Source organism: Balaenoptera acutorostrata, chromosome 15, assembly GCF_949987535.1.
Source record: "Balaenoptera acutorostrata chromosome 15, mBalAcu1.1, whole genome shotgun sequence".
NCBI classification, from domain to species: Eukaryota; Metazoa; Chordata; class Mammalia; order Artiodactyla; family Balaenopteridae; genus Balaenoptera; species Balaenoptera acutorostrata.
Window position 1 is genome coordinate 71,921,857 of NC_080078.1, and position 18,863 is coordinate 71,940,719.

At 51.0% G+C, this 18,863-nt stretch overlaps 1 protein-coding gene across 2 annotated transcripts in view; it reads right to left on the reverse strand.

Moving 5' to 3' along the window:
- The window catches only part of PTPRT (protein tyrosine phosphatase receptor type T), an 803,133-nt gene that overhangs the window by 23,095 nt on the left and 761,175 nt on the right, over positions 1-18,863 (reverse strand). For both annotated transcript variants that reach the window (XM_057529518.1, XM_057529519.1), the window contains exons 20-26: positions 18,721-18,757; positions 17,266-17,363; positions 14,090-14,206; positions 9,953-10,107; positions 6,380-6,515; positions 4,094-4,243; positions 2,407-2,580 (exon numbers count right to left, since the gene is read on the reverse strand). In XM_057529518.1, the coding sequence (XP_057385501.1) occupies positions 2,407-2,580; positions 4,094-4,243; positions 6,380-6,515; positions 9,953-10,107; positions 14,090-14,206; positions 17,266-17,363; positions 18,721-18,757 (867 nt within the window). The remainder of the gene's footprint in view (positions 1-2,406; positions 2,581-4,093; positions 4,244-6,379; positions 6,516-9,952; positions 10,108-14,089; positions 14,207-17,265; positions 17,364-18,720; positions 18,758-18,863) is intronic.

Here is an 18,863-nt window from a genome sequence, read left to right on the forward strand (position 1 = left end):
AAGATTGGGGAGCATCTCCGGTTCATTAGTGTTTTGTAAAACCTGAGAAATAACTCATATTCTCAACAAGTTTTCTTGAGTGATTGTTCATGCCTGTTTCCAGTAGAGTCACAGGGCAGCAGGAGGATGGGGAGGGAAGAAGAGTTTGCCCATTCAAACCAGGAAAAGTCTCTGGCAAAAGACTCCGCCAAATAGAATACCTAAAGCGCCTGCCATTGTTCTTTTATCTCTTGGTGTCCTGATGGCAAAGAAAATGCCTTGCAACCGTGGATGCCACAGATGCACTAGGGGGTCTTGTCTTCGAAGGGTCTTCTCCTGCCAGTGGAATGGTCAGAGGAAGAATCTAGGAGAACAGAATGTTGAGTTCCCCCCAAAAGCCAAACTCTAGTGGCAGAAGCTGGTCTGCAGACATTTCCAGACATGGAAAAAAATCTAGGCTTTAAGAGTCAAAAGACTTGGGGTTCAGACCCTGGCTCCACCCTTTCTGAGCGAGTTGACCTGGAGACAGTCATGGAAATTCTCTGACCCTCAGTACCTCAGCCAGAAAACGGGAATAATCATATCCAAATGCACAATGAGATAGTCTATGTTCAGGATCTGACATGCTGCCCAACACTCAGTGAATGTTAGTTTTCTTTCCATTTTCCCTGTCTCTGTGATAAATGCTCTATTAGGCCAGCATACCTGACAAAGCCTTATCTGAAAATATGTTCGAGATCCATGCTCCTGCCGGGTTTCAGGGATCAGTTGGCAATCCATTTCATGGATAACATCATCCTTTACCAAGGGAAACATTAAAAATTAACCCAGAGGACTTCATATTTTTCTGCTAGGAGCAAAGCTGCCATGGTTACCAGATAATGCCCAAACCGAGCTGGAATACAGATAAGGACTTTTTTTTTTTTTAAATAAGAAAGGCAAAGACCCCAGTGATGGCTCACAGGAGAAATGCCCTGTGGACAAAGAGAATACAATCAGCATCAGAGCTTGGCAGAAGGCATTTGACTCCAGGCAGCATCTAATATACTAAGCAGAGGCCAGGAGCGTGTTTGATCCTTGGATGAGGAAGGAAAGGAGGGGGAGTTGGGACAAGGGGGAGACAACGCTGGGAGGAACCTGCAAGTGTGGGTGCACCCCCAGGCCCCATCTCTCACCACACACGTGTGTGCGCACGCATGCACACATACACACACACGCACACATACACGCATACATTGACCTTGGAAGACTCCAAGCTAAAGCCTGCAGTCTTCCCTCCACATCCAGCTATTTGATCTGACAGGACAAGACTCCCTGCTTCCGGACCCAGAGCCAGGGTTTCCATGGAGGACTTGGGCACCCTGTGGGCAGAGGCCAGGGCAGGCCCCCACAGAGCTGCGACAGGCACTGACTTCCTGTCACCCGTCTGCCTCTAACAATCACTCAAGATGCTTGGGGATAAATTTCAAGAGGATCAGTGGTCAGAGAGGTAGTTGGCCTTGACCCCAGCAGACAGTACCCCATGTTCCTTCCTGTTCCAGGTAAGATGGGAGGTTCATGTGGGCTGGATGGACTTGACTTCAGGCATAGGTAGGGAGAGGGACCTGGAAGGGCTCTTCCCCAGTCAAGCAATGGTGTTCTTGGTCCCGAGTCTTGGGAGGAAAGATGTCTGCATCTTACTGAATCAAGCAAACTGAGGGGAGGCTCAAGGAATAAATTCTAGAATATGAGCCAGGAGTCCAAGGGTCCAGCTTGCCACTAGCTCTCTGGGTATCTCTGAGTGAGTCTCTTTCTCTGGCCTCAGTTTCCTTTGCTGGAAAGTGCATGGATGAGACTGGATGATGCACGGTTCCTTCCAGCGGCAAACATCTCACATCCTGGAAGTGGAGTGATGACAGCCGGGAGTAGCTGGGGGACCCAGGGGAGGAGCACACAAGTCAGGAGCACGGACCCACGGGGGTAGGAACATGACCCCCTAATCCCAAACCAGGTCAAGGTAGGTGTGCACTTCTCGGACTTGATGCTGAGAAAGCAGGAGACAGTGCCCCTAAGACAATAGTAGGAACATGGCTGGCATGTAGAATGTTTCCTGAACTGAACTTAAGGCTGAGAGTCAGCTCTGTACATAGCAGGAAGGGGGACTGGTCAGGCCTGTAGCCTCACTGTGGTGTCAGGGGACCCACTTTAAGCTTCTGGTTTATTCTTTCAGACCTTTATGGGAGCAAAAGAGCTAAAAGCACAGCTTGCATATAGGTCTGGATCAGAGCCTTCAGGGGGAGAAAGGTCCTGTGGGCCAAAAAGATCAGAAGGAGAGGCTGGCTTGGGCAGGGGGATGTCAGGGCCCTGGGCTCCAGCCCCCTCCCCCTTGGGAAGGAGCTTTTCCCTGGAATGCCAGCCAGGAGCTTTTCTTGGCAGGGCTCCGCTTACATCCATCAGTGCCGCATTGATGTAGTTGCTGGATTCTCCATCCACCGAGATGAGGAAGGGCAGGCAGCGGTCCAGAGGCAGGACATCCATGCTCCGATTCTTGTCATGGTTCCGGGGCAGGAGGCCGATGCTGCAGTCCTCGGGCCGGACACGAGGCGTCACGATGTTGAGGGTCTACGGGGTCAAGGGCAGATAGGCAGGTACTGCTTAGATGGTTGCCCTGAACAGAGGAGGCAGCAATGTTCACACTCCCTTCATCCTCCAAGCCTGCCCCTCCAGTCCTTTCCCCAGGACTGTTCTCTTCCGTGGCGATGTTCTGTCATCTCCTGCTGGCTGCTCCAGGCCCTGGGGGCTGAGAGCCTCTGCCCGGGGCTGGGGGACACCACCACAGGGCCAAGGCTGCAGGGACGGTACACAGTCATGCGGGCTCTGACACAGGCTCTGAACACCTGCCCATCATTTGAGCTGAGTTACTCCTCTCCGCCATCCTGCACGAAATGGTGGGCCAGCCAGGAGGTCATAAGGTGGGGAGTGGGGGCAGGAAATCCCTAATGACTTTTAAATATCACGTGAAGTACCACGGAATGAGAGAAATGATTTTACCGGCATGCCTCTCAGAGAGAAAGCTGTCGGAGAATGGAAGGAAGGATGCTTGGATGAGACGCCCAGGAGGAGTGAGAGACCCCCAGAGAGCAAGCTCTAGTATGTCTGAAAAATTCAGGGCTTGTGTTCTGCAGAGGATGTCTTGTAAGTGTGGGGCTAGAGCTGAACTGCCCCAGCCAACAGACTAGATGCTGCGTGCAACCACCAGGGGTCCGTGTCCTCCATCCTTCCCCCATTCGGCCCTTGGTCTCTACTCCGAATCAATAAAGTCTATTTGTTTGAAGGAGGACTAAGGCGCTGACCTGGCTGGGGTATCTGCCCGCGGAACCACGGACCTGCATTGGCCCTTCTGGACCTGAAGCTTCTGTGCTTCCTCCTGCCTGTTCACAGCTCCTGTTGCCCAAAATATGACCCTGGCACTGACCTCAGGACAATGGGCTGGACTCTGGTTTTGCCTCACTCAGTGATTCAAGTCCAGGCCTCCAGACCAAAGCTGCCACCATTCTGGCTACATGGGCTCCAAGGGGGCAGATCTGTTCTGCCTGAGCTGTGCCCTCAGATGATGCTTCTCGGAGTTGAATGTGCATTGAAATCACCCGGAGATACTGTTAAATCACAGGCGCTCATTCCGTAGGTCCGGTGGGACCCAAGATTCTGCACGTCTAACAAGCTCCCAGGTGGAGCCAATGCTGCTGGTCTCGAGACCCCACCTTGAATTGGGAGGATCTAGGACACACTCCAATTGTACAGAAATATTGAGAAGACCTGAGTCCCTCCAGGGATCGAGGAGCTTGAAATTCACACCTGTGTCTATAAACTTGTCTCCACATACAACCTGGGCTAGAACTAAATAAGACCTCGGTTCCAAAACATATTCATAGTTAAAAATACAAGTGTCAGCAGTCACTGATTGGTGAGCAGTTGCTCATGGTGTGCATTTTATGTTCTGGAATTCCTTCTCAGCTGTCTGGAGCTGCAGACACTGGAAGGACATATACATAGCCACTCTTGCAAGGAAAGCCCCAGGACTGTGTTCAGTGGCACTGAAGTTGGCTGGGTCATGGCGCCTGAGATGTGCTCGTACCTGAAATTCGTCTTTGATTTGGCTGGAGTTGGTCTGGGGGTCCAGCCTGCTGATATTGTAGTAGAGCGAGCGGAACTCGCATACCGGGATGGCCGTGTTGCCGCAGAGACACGCTTCCAGGATGGCGTCGTGCACAAACACATACTGCTCCTGCAAAGCCGAGGGGAGAGGGAACAGGGTACTGGGTAAGCAGGGTGGCCCGGGAGTTTCTTGTCCACATTTCAGCCTGTGGCTATGAAGGATGGACATGATTCACGTTGCAGAATCACGGCTTTCTATCCTGTAACCCGAAGGGCCGAGTTGCCGTGTTTCCTGGTGACTGTCTGAGCTGTGCTGAGTTTTGCTCCCCGTGTAGGACTGAACAGCAGAGTCACTGATAAAAATTAGAAACTCCTGGACATGTGGGAGCAGGTGCCCGTGGTGTCCTGCCCATGGCCCCGTCAGCTTTCGCCTTTCACTGCTGAAGGCTGCTTACTGCAAATCCCCGAGATTCAGGCTGAGGGCCTTTTTCCCCAGCAGGGCCAAAGAGTTAATGCCGTGGGAAGGAGGCCTCAAGCAAGGCCAGATGGAGACCTGGGGATAAATGCCTACCTTCCCTCTCTCGGGTGGGAAACTTGGAAGAGACACTCCACACCATCTCAGAGCTCCCCCGGCAGGACTGCACTCCAGCCGTCCACTGTGTCCAACAGCTTGAAAAATACTTTCACAGTGTCGACAGGCTTGATTTCCTTCCGTCCCCTCTCTCATTTCCCCACTTGCCAACCAGTGTGTCTTGGGACACAACCATTTGTTCCAACCAAGGAAACCACTTGCCCTCAACTCCTTGTCTCAGGCTCTGCTCCTGAAGCGTGTATCACCCCCTCTGCCATCCCAGCCCTTTGCACCCGCCGCTCTCGTCCTGGACACCATCCCCCCCTTCTCTACGCCTTCAGTGTCTCATTCCCTTGGGAGAGACTTCTCCAAATCCACCAGGCAGGAATTGTTGCTGTTCCAGCATTAACAAACGTTTGTTGAGCAACTATTCTCCTGCAGAACTTGGCCCATCTCTTTACATAAAATGTTTATCTAGAGGCACCGTGGTGATCTATTTGAACGTCTATCTCCCCTACCAGATAGCAAGGCCCACGCTGTGTATAACGCCAGGCAGTGAGCCTGCCTGCTACATGCATGGACCCAGGAAGAGACAAAGCAGCCTCTCGGCTTTAGCAGCCTCACCAAGAAGCCTGCAGGCCGGCCTGTGGGAGTTGGCTTGGAGCCTGGAGCAGGGTCCTAGGTGTGTGAGCCTGTAAGTGAGGGAACTGCCTGCAGAGCCCACAGTGACTGGCCAGGCCCAAAGCCATGGGTGATTTCTCTTTGCAGGGTTGATGATGGATGCAGCTCTTTATCTGCCCCAGCTCTGCTGCCCGGATGGGCTCGTTATAGGAGCAGCAAACCATGGCTTCCAGGCGTAGGAGAGGCAGAAAAGTCTTCCTCGTGAGACAGTGTGGTTCAGGGGAAAGCACGTGGGACGTGGGGTCACATGGACCCAAGTTCTACCACTGTCGGGCTATATAAGGCTTTGGGGACAGCATTTCTCGGTTTCTTCATCTATAAAATGGAGCTAACCCATTAGCTCCATTTTAGCTAACAGGAGCTACCCCATAGGGTTGTTGTAAGGAGTAGAAACAATACCCTGAATACAAAAGACCTGGAGTGATGCCTGGCACATAGTAGGTGCTCAACAATAAAGATGAACCCCTCCCATGTCCCTCGGATCTTGGGCTCTCCAACTGGACAGAGCAGTGCCTGGAGGTCTGCTTCTCACTTGAGGCCAGGAGCTATGAGTTCTCTCTCTTGGAATCCCCTGCGCCTAGCTCAGGAACTCAATAACTTCACTGAGTAAGCCATTCCTGCAGTGCCTGAAGCGATGCCTGACACACAGTAGGCATTCAATCAATGCCAATCCTTCCCTATCTCTCTCTTCTCCTTCACCCAAGGCAAAGACACCATTCAAAGAATACCTGAAAGTTGCCACTCAGTTGCTGCTTAGATGCCCTGAGAGATGGGGCACACAGCACCATTCCTCCCTGGTAGGAGTCCTTGCACTGGGGGACCTCAGGGTTGGCAGGGGTATCCTAGCTTCTACGATGATCTCACCACAGCAAGCCACGTATCCATTCCCTCCCACTTCTCCCACGCCCAGGCCTCTTTCTGTAGGGTGCCTCCACCCGCGGGCCTCTCCGTTCCACCATGCTCCTCCTTGGCCAGGGCTGCAGGTGGCTGGTCAACTGACATCCCAGGACTCACCTCCGTCTGCACCAGGTTGACCCTCTGGGCCCGGAGCTCACGCACGCAGTTGAAGATGTCCACCACCCCTTCGTTCTCGGCCATGTCAAGCATGGTGTCGATGGCGATGAAGCAGCCAGTCCTCCCGGCACCAGCACTGGAAGAGAGGACGGTGGTCCATGTTAGGGACCCTGGGGCGGGAGCAGCCCTGGGGAGGCCCCTCCCATTCAGCCCTGTCCCCGAGGACCCTGCAGAGAGGCAGTACACTGCAGAGGTCAGACAGAACGGTCTGAACCCCAGTGCTGCCAGAAGATCCTGAGCAAGTGACTAAACTTAGAACCTCAGTCCTCTCTTCTGTAAAATGGGAGAGTAATGCTTGCCTTTGGGGGCTGTTTTATCAGGACTGGCTTATTTTTGTTGTACTCATTTAACGAATGCTTATTTAGCCGTGACAAAGTTCCAGACATTGTTCTAACTGCTTCTGCAGTGTGACCTATTAATTCTCTTATGAGGTTGTTAGGAAGTTTCTCACCCTATTACACAGTGAGAAAACTGAGGCACAGAGTGCTGACCTTGCCCAAGGTCACACAGCTGGCAAGTGGTGGAGCTGGGACTTTTCCCCAGGCAGTCTGGCTCCAGAGCTTGTGCTCCTACACCTCCTCTCTTAATAAGATAATGCACGCTTAGACAACACGGATGCATGCAGTTTCCTCATCTGATGGGTAAAGATAATCCATCTACATATGCCGGGCACACTGGAAATGCCTAGAAACATGTCTTCCCCATCCCACTTCCCTCCCTCCGTCTCTCCCTTCCTTCTGTCTTCTTCAGTGAACGGGCTGATGGATGGAAGCAAGGAGGGAGAGACAAGAGAGATCAGAGGAGGCAGCTGAGACGGCAGAAACCAGCTCCTCTGAGCGGTCCCAACGGACTCACACAGAATCCTGAGCACCACGTCCAAAGCCTTGGGTTTGGCTCCACGCGCACCTGCTTTCCCAGGATCAGGAGGCAGCAGCATCAGTAAACCAGAGCAGCCGACAGTCCCGAGACCCGGCTCCAGAATCAAGGCCCCTGATACATACTCGATTCCGACCACTGGTGGCTTCCTTTCGGAAACTCTCAGGCCAAGTACAAAATAGCAAACGAACTCAATGAGACCCCATGGGCCATGGCCAGACCTTCCCAGATCAGTGGGTTCCAAAATCATAGCACTGAACGAGAGACACATAGGGTGTTTGCTTTAAATGCATATAGTTTTGGAAGTGAAGGCCAGACTGCCAGGAGGCCCAACTCCACTGCGTTTTCACATTTCATTTCTCTCATGGAAACGAGTGTCTTTGCTTGACAATGCGAAAATAAAAGGAGACGAAAAGAGGAAGGGTGATGGACCAGGAAAGAAAGCAATATTGAATGACCATAAATCCAAGGAGGACAGGCCAGTGGACCAACCGACACCCACAATGGTCTGGAGAGTAAACCCTTGGAAATCCATCCTCCATGATCTGGAAAGTCTTTGTCCTTGGTAAAATTCCATGGTTTGAATTGAGTAAAATCTGCCTTGCACTTGCCCCAGAATGCCTCCCCCCAAATCAAAACCCCCAGAAGGGGCCCCCAAACAGGCTGGGCCTCGGGGTCTAGGAGGGAACCCAAAGAGCCACTCGTCCACGTCTTCTCCCAAGTCTCATCCTCGACCTGTTTTAGGAGAAAGAAGCAGCCCGACTTGATTTTGAATCTTGGATCCACCACTAGTGGACAAGCTGCCTGGTGTCTGTGAGCCTCAGTTTTCTCACACATGACACTCTTCCCTACAGGGTTCTTGGGAGGATTGATCCGTTTATTTCAGCCTCACAGAGCAATTAAGCACATGCTATTTGGGGTCAGACCCCTGGGATCAAACCCTGGCTCGACCACTTACTAGCTGTGTGACCTTGGGTGAATGACTCAATCTCTCTGGGTTTCAATACCCTCTTCCATACAATGAGGCTGATGACAATAGCATTAATAGCACAATACACGTGAATTGCATGAAATTATGCTGAAAAAGCACAATGTGCATAAATTGCTTAGCCCTGTGCCTGGTTACATAGCCATTTATTATAAATGTTTGCTACTTGTAGTCACCAGATATTTATTGAGCACTAGATGCTGGGCTCGGGAGTGGGGATGTGGAGATAAGTCAGACATGGTTCCTGTCCTGCAGGATTAACAGTCTGGGGAGGGGGACAGCATCGAGAGGCAGAGAATAGTATCTAATATTTTTAAGTGCTTACTATATGTCTGGAATTCTCTTAGGTACCTAGTATGTGTTGGCCAACCCGTTTACTCTTCAGGACAGCCTCAGGAGTGGGTACCACTCTGCTCAGCTGTGTCAGGGTGACTTGGCATGGAGACACAGACATAAGGGCATCATGCAAGGAGGGCCTGATAAATGCTTGCCATTATCTCCCTTTCTTCCTTACCCCTGCTCTGGCTGCTCTTTGGGATATGGGACTTGGGGTGAACATTTTATTGTCCTCGAATTGTCATGAGATGTAAAGCAGAGACTATATGCGGAATGCTTAGAGAGCCCATGGGGTGATCAGTATGACCTCCTAATCGTCAATGGACTCATCTGTGAAATGGGGTTTCTAATTCACACCTCGCTGTTGTGGCAAAGGTAAATGGATTCTGCTGTGTGAGAAAGGGGTGGCTCTGAGACACCTACAGCTTATGGTGTCTCTCCTTGACTTGGCTCAAGACCTTGCCTGATGTGGACACTGCCAGGGCAGAGATAACCTGCATGCAGTTAAGAGCATGCGGGATCTGAAAAGATGGACCGGGCCCAAGGTCACATTGGAAGAGAGAGGCGCTGGGAGGGAGGAAGCGAGCATGCTTGTTGGCCTTCAGGTCTGGACATCCGCCCTCCTCCAATTCCTAATGCCCTTGACATGATACTTCATCTCCGTTTAGGAGGATTCCAAGATGTGCCCATCACTCCCAATGTGACTTTCTGGGTCAGAGCTGAAAATATCCCTTCTCCATAATAAGATAAAACCTGACACTGTCAATTTACTCTCTACAAAGGACCCTGAAGGCCAGCAATTGATTTTTAAAATAACAGAAATGAAGAGAAGCACACTTCCACGGGGGCACCCTGCCGCCATGCCAAGGAGCTGAGGGCGAGCGTCTGGAGAAAATCACGTTAAATATCCTGGCTCTGCCATTTCACACCTGTGTGACCCGAGCAAAGTATCTACCTTCTTAGCGCCTCGGTTTTCTCATCTGTAAAATGGGAATGACAATAATGGCCACCTCTCAAGGTCGGGTGAGAAGTAAATGAAGTAATGCGGGTGAAGTGCATGTGTAGCAGACGCTGTCAGTGCCAAGCCCACGTCCTCAGGGTCTTTACTGTTTCAGGGCAACAGCAATAATAACAACTGCTACTGCTACTATTACTATTATTGTTGTTAGACTTAGGACCCTGGTCTCATCAGAAAGGGCTGGGAAGAGGGGACACAGGCAGAGAATAAAGGCCATTGGGCAAGAGAGTACCCCCCTCACCGAGAGAGGAGAGCTGCAAAGGCCTCCTTGTTTAGGGCGGGGCCTTTCACTTACCTGCAGTGGACCACTATGGGCCCAGCTTCTGGGGGACTGAGGAACTTGACCTGGCGGACAAAGCCGAGGAGGCCGGTGGCATAGCAGGGGACGCCATGGTCGGGCCAGCTGGTGAAGTGGAAGAGGCGGAGCTCCCGGATCTCATGGTAGCCTTTCTGAGGAGAGAACGGCCCTCTGTTCCTCGAGCTGCTGACGCCAGCCACCCTGCCCAGCACCCACGGGGAACCACGAGGCCATGAGCACTAAGGGTCCAGCTTCCCTGCTGTCAGGGAGGGCAAGGCCCTCAAAGGGTTAACAGGTGTTACTGCGCAGAGTGATTCTGCATCTCTTACATCTGGGAACTTCGGAAGTAAATAAAGTGAAACTGATGGCTCTACTGCAGGACTTCTCAGAGCCTTTACTGTGCTAACATACACGCTGAATTCCCAAGGGGGCTTATAACATTCACACTGTTTGCCCAGGGGACCCTCTTTTGATAAGTGTTTTATAGGACCTATATTCAGCAGAACCGATTCAGAAAAATGTTAGACTTCAACTCCAAGTTCAAGTTGTTTCCAGGGGAATACAAGGCCTTTCATTGATTGAGGACTGGTGTCCTTCAGTTCTCCAGTCTGGTCTATGATACTCTCCGTGACGTTCAAAATGAAAAAGGCAGACTTCTTTATTAATTAGATTCTTATTTAGAATGATAAAATATGAAACAAACAAAAGCAGAGCTTCTCTGACTGATGGGGGTGGTGGGGCCTGGAGCTCCCATCATTCCTCTTCCCCTCCCCGCACCCTTCACATAGACATGTTCCAGGCCAAATGGCGGTTCTTGACTAGTCTATGGTCAGGTTATGCCTTTGCTTATGCACTGCCCCTACCTACCTTTCTCTACCTAGCAATCTCCTGCAGATACTAGAGGCGCTGAATAGGAAGAGTGTTTGATGGTTCATTTTTTCAGTTAAAAGATATTCACCGAGGGTAACCTGTGCCTAGCCTTGTGTTAGGCGCTAGGAAGGTGGAAATAAAAGCCAAGTCCCTGTCCCTGGAACAGCTCATGGTCTAGTGTGGGAGGCAGGCCCCTAAGTGGACCTTTAATTCCATTAAAGTGCATAAAGGAGTGCCAGCTAATCCTATTAGGGAGAGGGGAAATCAGAGAAGGCTTCCTGAAGGAGGGGATGCCTGACCTGAGTCTTGAAACATATTAATAATGAAAATAATAGCTAACGTTTATTAAGCATCGACTATGTGCCTGTCACTCTTCTGACTTCTTCAATGTATTAATTCATTTAATCCCATATCAATCTCCATATTATCATCTCCATTTTAGGGATGAGGAAAGTGAGGCTCAGCAAGGCTAAGGAACATGCCCAAGGTCACACAACTACTAAGTTGTAAAGTTACAATCTAAAGCCTAGCTGTCTGGCTCCACAGTCTGTCCTCCTAATCGTATGATACACTGAGGCTAAGTATTACCCAGTGGAAGGATGGAGGGATTCCTCAGCAGAGAGGCAGTTGGGGCGAAGGCCTGGGGACAGGACTTAGCATAGTACGTGAAAAGAATCACAAACAGCCCAGGGCAATTCCAGAGAAAAGTGGAAGACAGGCAATGACGGACAGCGGGGCGGGGCTGGGGGGGGGGTGGTGGTGAGAGGCTGGGCGGGTACTGGATGCTGCAAGGCTTTGTATCCCACTTTAAGGCCTTTGGGTTTTATCCCAGAGTCATCGGGGAGCTACAGGGAGGCTGTTCAGATGGTTGCACAGAAGAGGAAATGCATCACCAGACGGGCGCGTTGGGAGGATCACACTAGCTGCTACGTGGAGGAAGGATTTGGGGGGGCGTGTTGGAGGGCTGTGCAGAGGGCACCAGGTCCCCTTTCCTGGGCCAGTGCACCCAGCACCAGCTCCCCTGACCTTGGCTGGGGACAGCTAACAATCACCCCTTCTTCAGAGAGTTGCTCTCAGCTGGACAGGAACCCCCTCCTTTGGGAGCGGGGGATGGGCAGCTGGCATTCAGTGACCATCAGTTTGCCCGGGGCTGAGGGGTTTCCCAGGACACGGGATTTTCAGTGCTAAAGCCAGGGTGGTCCTGGGCAAACCAGGGTAACGGGTTACTCTCATGGATGTGCCGAAGAACCCTTTGCCTCAAGATGGGTCCAACTCTGTGGTGTAACTCGTGCCCCAGATCGCCCTGTGGGACCAGGCCACATCCTCGCTCAGCTCCTTCCCTGCCCTGTCCTGCCTCCCTCACCCCCCTTCTCCCCTGGGTTCTTCCTCAACACATCATCAAGGGCACCCAAACCCCTGCCTCAGGCTCTGCTTCCTAGAAACCTAAACTACGACTGGGGGCAAGACTAGAGGCAGAAGCCCTGTCAGGAGGCAGCTGCGGGGTCTGGTCAGGAGTGAACAAAGGCTGGGGTTAAAGCACTGACAGAAGAACTGAAGTAGAAGATAAAACAGCTTCGAGCATACTCAGAGTTTTTCACCCCACCCTCCAAATCAACTCAGCCCCTGGAAGCCCTCGTTCGAGCCCACACCACCTGCGCTGCAACTGTTTATCAAGGGTCCTCTCCTCCTGGTGGGACTGTGTTCTCTTCAAGGGCAGACAACACTTCCTGTTTATTATTTCTGGGTCCCCAGGAACTGATTCTGGGCTGATAACCCAGGCAGTGTTTGCTGAGCACCTGCCTGTGTACTGTGGAGAGGTTGCCTAAGTTGAGTTAGTCCTCCGAGGCCCATGGAGACCTTGAAGGGTGTCTTCCTATGGGTAATAGCTTCCCTGGTGATTGAAAGAAAGACAAAAAGACAGCCTAAGAAACGACTACGACTCCTCAACACACTGGGTGGGCTGCAGTTCCCCAAGGCCTCCCCTTGGCTCAGAGTCTGGGTCCCCAGTCACCCAGCTCATGCCCAGCACCAACCGCAAGTGTGCTAGCTGAGACTGGTGTTTGTGGTACTATGTTCCAAGCCTCCACTGCAGGAGTGCTGGCTGCTAGTGACTCACACACGTCCCCTTTTCTGGAGAAGTGCCCTCAGCCGACAGGAGCCGGCCCACCCTGGAGGTTACCACGCAGTGGCTGGTCCACAGTCAGTCAGGGGACTGATTAAAGCAACGGGGCACCTCTGTGGTGTGTTTATGCTTCAGAGGCCCCCATGGGTCAGGCCTAGGCTAGACTCTGCCAGAGACTCTCAACTTGCCCTGCCCCTCCCTCTTTCCTCTCCAGCTTTCCTTGCTGTCTTACAAGTTTCTCTGGGAGCGCTCCCTTGATACACCACGTACAAGGGAATCCTTGTCTCAGGCTCTGCTTCTAAGGAACCCAGCCTGAGATCACAGCAATGTACCTTGTATCCGAGGGGCGTCCTTCTCTCCTGGCTCTTCATCTGAGTCTGCAGACATAGGCCTTTGGAGCCCAGGGGTTGGAGGGGGCAGTGCTGGGAGCAAACAGTGTGTCCTGCCAGCACCGTGCATGCAGGAATGGTACCATGCATGTGCCTGCTTTGGCACTCACAAGGACTTGTCAGTCCCCAAGGGCACAGTTCTCAGAGCACTGAAGTCCCTGGTGTTTCTGCATCCTCAGGCCTGTGGCCACTTGGTTCCTTCATGATGTTACTTTTAGAAAATGGCAGCTATGGTTTTGACAACTAAAATGTCTCCGGACACTGGTAAATGGCCCTGTGGGACAGTCACCCCCAGTTGAGAACCACAGGCCTAGAACATGTCAAGATCTTCTTTCCCCTCCAGACTCTGCATGGTTCTTTCCCTCTTCCTGGGATAATATTCCTCCTGCCCTTCCCTTGGCTGGCTCTTTCTCATCCTTCACTGTCTGCTTAAATGCCTCCTCCTCCTGGAGGTCCTCTCTGATCACCCCATCCTCCTGTGGATTTCTGTCTCCCCCACTTGGCATGTTTCCTCTGTGGATTTTATTACCATATGTCATTATTCTATTTGTCTGGCGAATTCTATTTGTCCCTCCTGCTAGAAGCGGGGGTCCTTTGGAGCAGGGTCCACGTCTAAGCTGATTGCTGATACTCTCATTGGTGCCCAGTGCAGGGTGGGTACAGAGCAGCCCCTTGGTTGCTGTCATGTCCTGAATGAACAAACAAGCCGGCTTGCCGGGAGGGCAGGCTGCACGCAGCCACAGGGAAGCTTACCTTCTGGACTGTGAAGGTGCGGATGATGTACTCTGCCAGGGGCTCTGTTTCGATCAGGGTGACTTTAATGTCTCCATAGACCTCCATGTCATCCGGCCAGTATCGCACACACTTCACCTGCGGGAAAGGACAGGGCCAGTACGAGTGAGTGGGTGGTTGAGCGTGTGCGGCCCTCTCATCTGGCTTCCCGTCCAAATAAACTCGAGGGTGACCTTGGTGGACTTTCAGTCAAGGCGTTCTCAGCTGGCCGGGGAGGGCAAGATACACAGGGACCAGCTCACTCCTAGAGGAACTGGAGCCGCAGGGGATAATGGTGGTACCTTCTTTGGCAGAGCTCCTGGTACTTTTCAAATCCATTACCACACTAAGAGATCAACTAGATCTGGGTGAGATAGACAGGTGGCAATCTCCCCATTGTACAGATGAACATCATACTCAGGTCGGGAGGTTTGGTGACTTGTCCAAGGTCACGTGGCCAGTTTTCTACCTTTGGCTGAGTCCTCTTTTTCTGTGATAGGCTGGGGGCAGCTGAGTAGTACCAGCAGAGCAGAGATGAGAATAAAAGGTGGGAATAGTGAGGAGGTGGAAGCAGACATGGCTGGGAGAGGGTCATTAATATCACGAGGGGGCTGGAAGGAGGAAGGCTCGTTGTTGGGAAAAGGAAGGAAGGTGCTGGGCTCAAAAGGAAGACGTTTGCAACTGCTCTCTGCCCCAGGGGTGGGTGCAGAGGCCATGAACAAGCCACTCCCACACCTGGTTCTGAGTCACATGCCGCAGGAGGAAAAAGAGATCATCGTTTTCCCCGTAAAAGAACAAAAGTATTACCATTCCGGGGGACGCCGAGCGGCTTAGAGTGGCATTTCCCACAGTGTGTCCCGCTGGGTGCTGATAGGTGTTAGGTAAAAAAACAAGAAACAAAAACAAACAAAAAAAGGTTTTGTGGTCAAATGAGTTTGGGAAATGCTGGATTAAACAAAGTTAAATAGGCCACTTTGCTACAGGACTGCTCAGCTTGTTCACGTGCTAACGCTAATGTGCTTTTCGACTCTCCGAAAGGGGCAAAGAGTACACAGCATTTCCCAAACGTATTTAACCATGGAACCCCCTGTTCGCTAAGCATCATGCAGACTAGCATCCCATGGAACCCACTTAGGGAAATGCTGATTTAGTGCAACAGGGTTTGGAGGCAAACAGATGCATTGCTTCGTTCTAACGCTCTGTAGCTGAGTAGCTTCCAGAAAGTACTGAAACCTCTCTGAGCCTCAGCTTCCTATGAATAATGATAGCTAACACTTACTAACGGCTTACAGTGTCTTGCTCTGCTCACTAAGTGTTCTACAACTACTTTACACGGATTACTTTAATTATTACTTATCACCACACCCTGATGACGTAGATATTATTATTAGCCCCATTTTACAGATGAGGAATCAGAAGCACAGGGAGGCTAAGAAAATTGCCCAAGGTCAACTGTCAGTAAGGGATGGAGCCAGGATGCAAAGCCAGGCCATCTGAATAATTACCAGGAACGTCGCCTGCTGTGAGATAAAGTGAAGTAATGCATAAGGCACAACAGCGTCTGGTACAGCACTTCGCTCCTAGCAGGAGTTTCAGGAAGAAATGGCTCTCCTGTCCCCTCTCCCAATTCGAATTACATTCACAATCAAGGGAATCTGTCTCCAGTGGGGGGACATGTTATAGCACAGGTTGGAATGTGCCTCTGAATTCTTAAATCCTGGGCTGGACATTTTGTCCACAGTAGCTGCTCCCTGGGCCCGAGCCCCTGGGGCGCAGTCTTGAGTAGGGGGACCATGACCATTAGAACGAGAGTCAGGAGTCAGAAATCGTGGCCGGGTGACTTCAGGGTATTCACTCCACTCCTTTGGGTCTGTTTCCTCATCTGTAAAACTGGGCAATGGACTAAATAAGAGTGGGCTCAAGGACAAAGTCTCTTCTGGCCCTAAATTCCTATTAGGCCACGAGATGTCCAAAGCCCTTTGCTGAATCATGACTGACAGCCCAGATTCTCCCCCTTCCCATTATCTTGGAGGCCAGGACTCTTTATTTTAATGGATTATCTGGTTCTTGCCAGAACAAAAACTTACCTGCCCTGTCTTTAGTTAGCTCATGTGATAAGTAGAGAGGCCCTCTGGAGTCCAGTGTCCAGTGCACCCTGCCTTTAAACCCAGCACCCACCCACCCACATGCCACAGTTGACCAAGTAGGTGAAAGCAAAAGCTAGGAAGAGCAGTCCCATTTCTAAGCCCTAGGAGTAGCTAAGGAGCACACAGGGGAGAGTCGAGACAGAGCAGAGTGACAGACCAAGGTCTGAACCCTGAAGAATGTCAAGGTTTCGAGGAACAAAGGGTCAGATGCTGCTGAGAGGTTGAGAATGAGAAGAGAGAAATGGCTATTGGATTTGTCAGCATGAAGGATGCCGGGGATACTGACGAATCACTGTGGGTGGGATGGAGGGAGCAGCTACATTGCAGTGGGTGGAAGAGAACGGAGTGAAGAAGCGGAGCCTGTGTGTGAGATTTCAGAGTTTGGCAGAAAAGCAGGGACAGGAGAAGCAGTTTTGTTTGCCTGCTTTAGATTTTTAAGGGGGAAGGTACTCAGGATGTTTGTATGTGGAGGGAAATAATCTAGCAATGGGAAAGAGAATTACTTTCCAAGTGAGAGGGGGAGAATGAGAAATTCTTGAGTGGAATCTGTGATTCAAGGCACTAGGAATTGCCTTTGAAAGGGCAAGAGTCACTTCTCCTATCACATTAGGCTGCGTCATAAGAAACAGCTGATATTCTACCATTTGGGGTCAACAAAAACAGCCATGTCTCATGGTTCAGCCTGATAATAGAGGGGAAGAATGAGAAGATGGTTGTAGACACAAGTAGAATGCAGCTTGGCGGTGTGAAGATGAGCATTCACGTCTGATGGCTGTAATTCCCTCAAAGTCTATGAGATGATGTCATCAGCGGAGAGTGAGGGTGGAGAAAGGGGTGAGAGGGTTTTGAAGGGAAAAGATGTTCCTCGACTATGAACAGGAGGGAGGATTTCTCCCTCGTAGGGTGCCGTGAGGGTGAAATGTGGAACGGGAGGCACTTGGCACAGAGAGGTGCTGGGGAGTGGAACGCCAGCCAGCAAACTCCATCCAGGTACCCACAGGAGGGGCTTACCCTGCCCACTTCCACGAGGTTTGTGACCATGACGATGCTGGCCGAGTTCTCCTGCCAGATCATTCTCCAGAAGTCCTTTACGGTCTCCTGCATGGGACCTGCCAACAGAGAAGGTGTCAGGGTCAGACTGCAATTGCAAGGAAGCAGACAAGAGGCTTGTCCCTCCTGGCTGGTCAGTCACGGCTCCGGATGGGTGAGCAAGAGTGAGGTCAGCGATTCCTATTGGGACACAAGTAGCGGAGACTGGGGACTGAAGCGTGTGAGGTCAGAGTGTGCACGAGAAAAGCCACACTCCAGCTAGCAGGGTCTGCAGCGTCCCCTGGAAATGCCCGCAGCTTCTCCTCTTCGTCGTCCTCCTGCTCAGACCCTTTCCACCAGCCCCACTTTCCTGCCAACCCATCACCGTATATTAGGGGTTAATGACATAGCTTAAGGGAGTTTTCAAAAATTGGGCTCCAGAACCTCAGTGAGAGACGGGAAGGAAATTGGGGTGGGGGTGGGGTGGCAGGGCAGAGGAGCTGCCAGGAGTCAGATGCTGACAGCACAAACAGAAGATGCCTGATTCTGAGCTTGACAAATGCATTTGTCTGGAGCCTGGACAGAAAGGAGGAAAAAAAAATAGACAAGAAATGGGAGATAGAATCTGAGAGTCCAAAGCAATTTCCTTGGAAATTTCTCTTTCAATGTCCTGGGCCTTCATCATTTTTAAAATTACAAGAGTAATAAGTGTATCTGATACAAAATTTTGAACGCCATTTTTCTGTATAAATATATATATGTGTATATATATTGTATTGGCTATACTAAGCGTTATATCTATTATACGTATTTTCCCATGCCCTTCAAAACTCTTACCTGCCATGACATTTTTCATAGCTGCATAATTTTCCATAATATGGAAGTGTCACATTTTAACCAATCTACCAATTGATGGGTATTTAAGGTTTTTCACTTTTTTTCCTATTAGATAACACTGTGAAGGGTATCCTATTATATGTGTCACTGTCCACATATATAATCATCCACAGGATTTCCTCCCAGCACAGTTTGAGAGGTATAGTCATTTTTAAGTCTTCTGATAACATCCTGGTAAGTTGCTTTCTAGGAGCGTCGGCTGCCTCTCTCTCCCGTGCACACACCCATCGAGGAGATAAGGCACCAAGAGCTCCAGTTCCGGATGGTGGATATTGATGGCACATATGCCTGAGGCTGATGCTTTCGGTCCAGGGCCCATCTCTCTTGACCATTTCCTAGTGACACCTCCTTCCTCTCTCCCTTACGTCCCTCCCCCCATAGCTGAACTTGTCACCTCCTTCCTTCCCAAACAAATGAACAATCTCGAGACCTCGGGAGGCTCTCCAGCCCTGCTCCTATGTGACTTCTTGGCTGGTAGAAGCTCATTCCTCTCCTCCAGTGTAAGGCAAGGGCCCTTGAGAGGAAAAGGAGGGCACTTACCTTGAGTAGCAATGTAGTGCCGAGGTCGATGGTAACCCTGGATGACAAAAGAAAAGTACAGTGAAGCTTACAAACAGCACAATACTAATAATTATCTTTTCCAAGGCTCGGTCTCTTCGTAAGCAAAATGAAACTAGCATTAG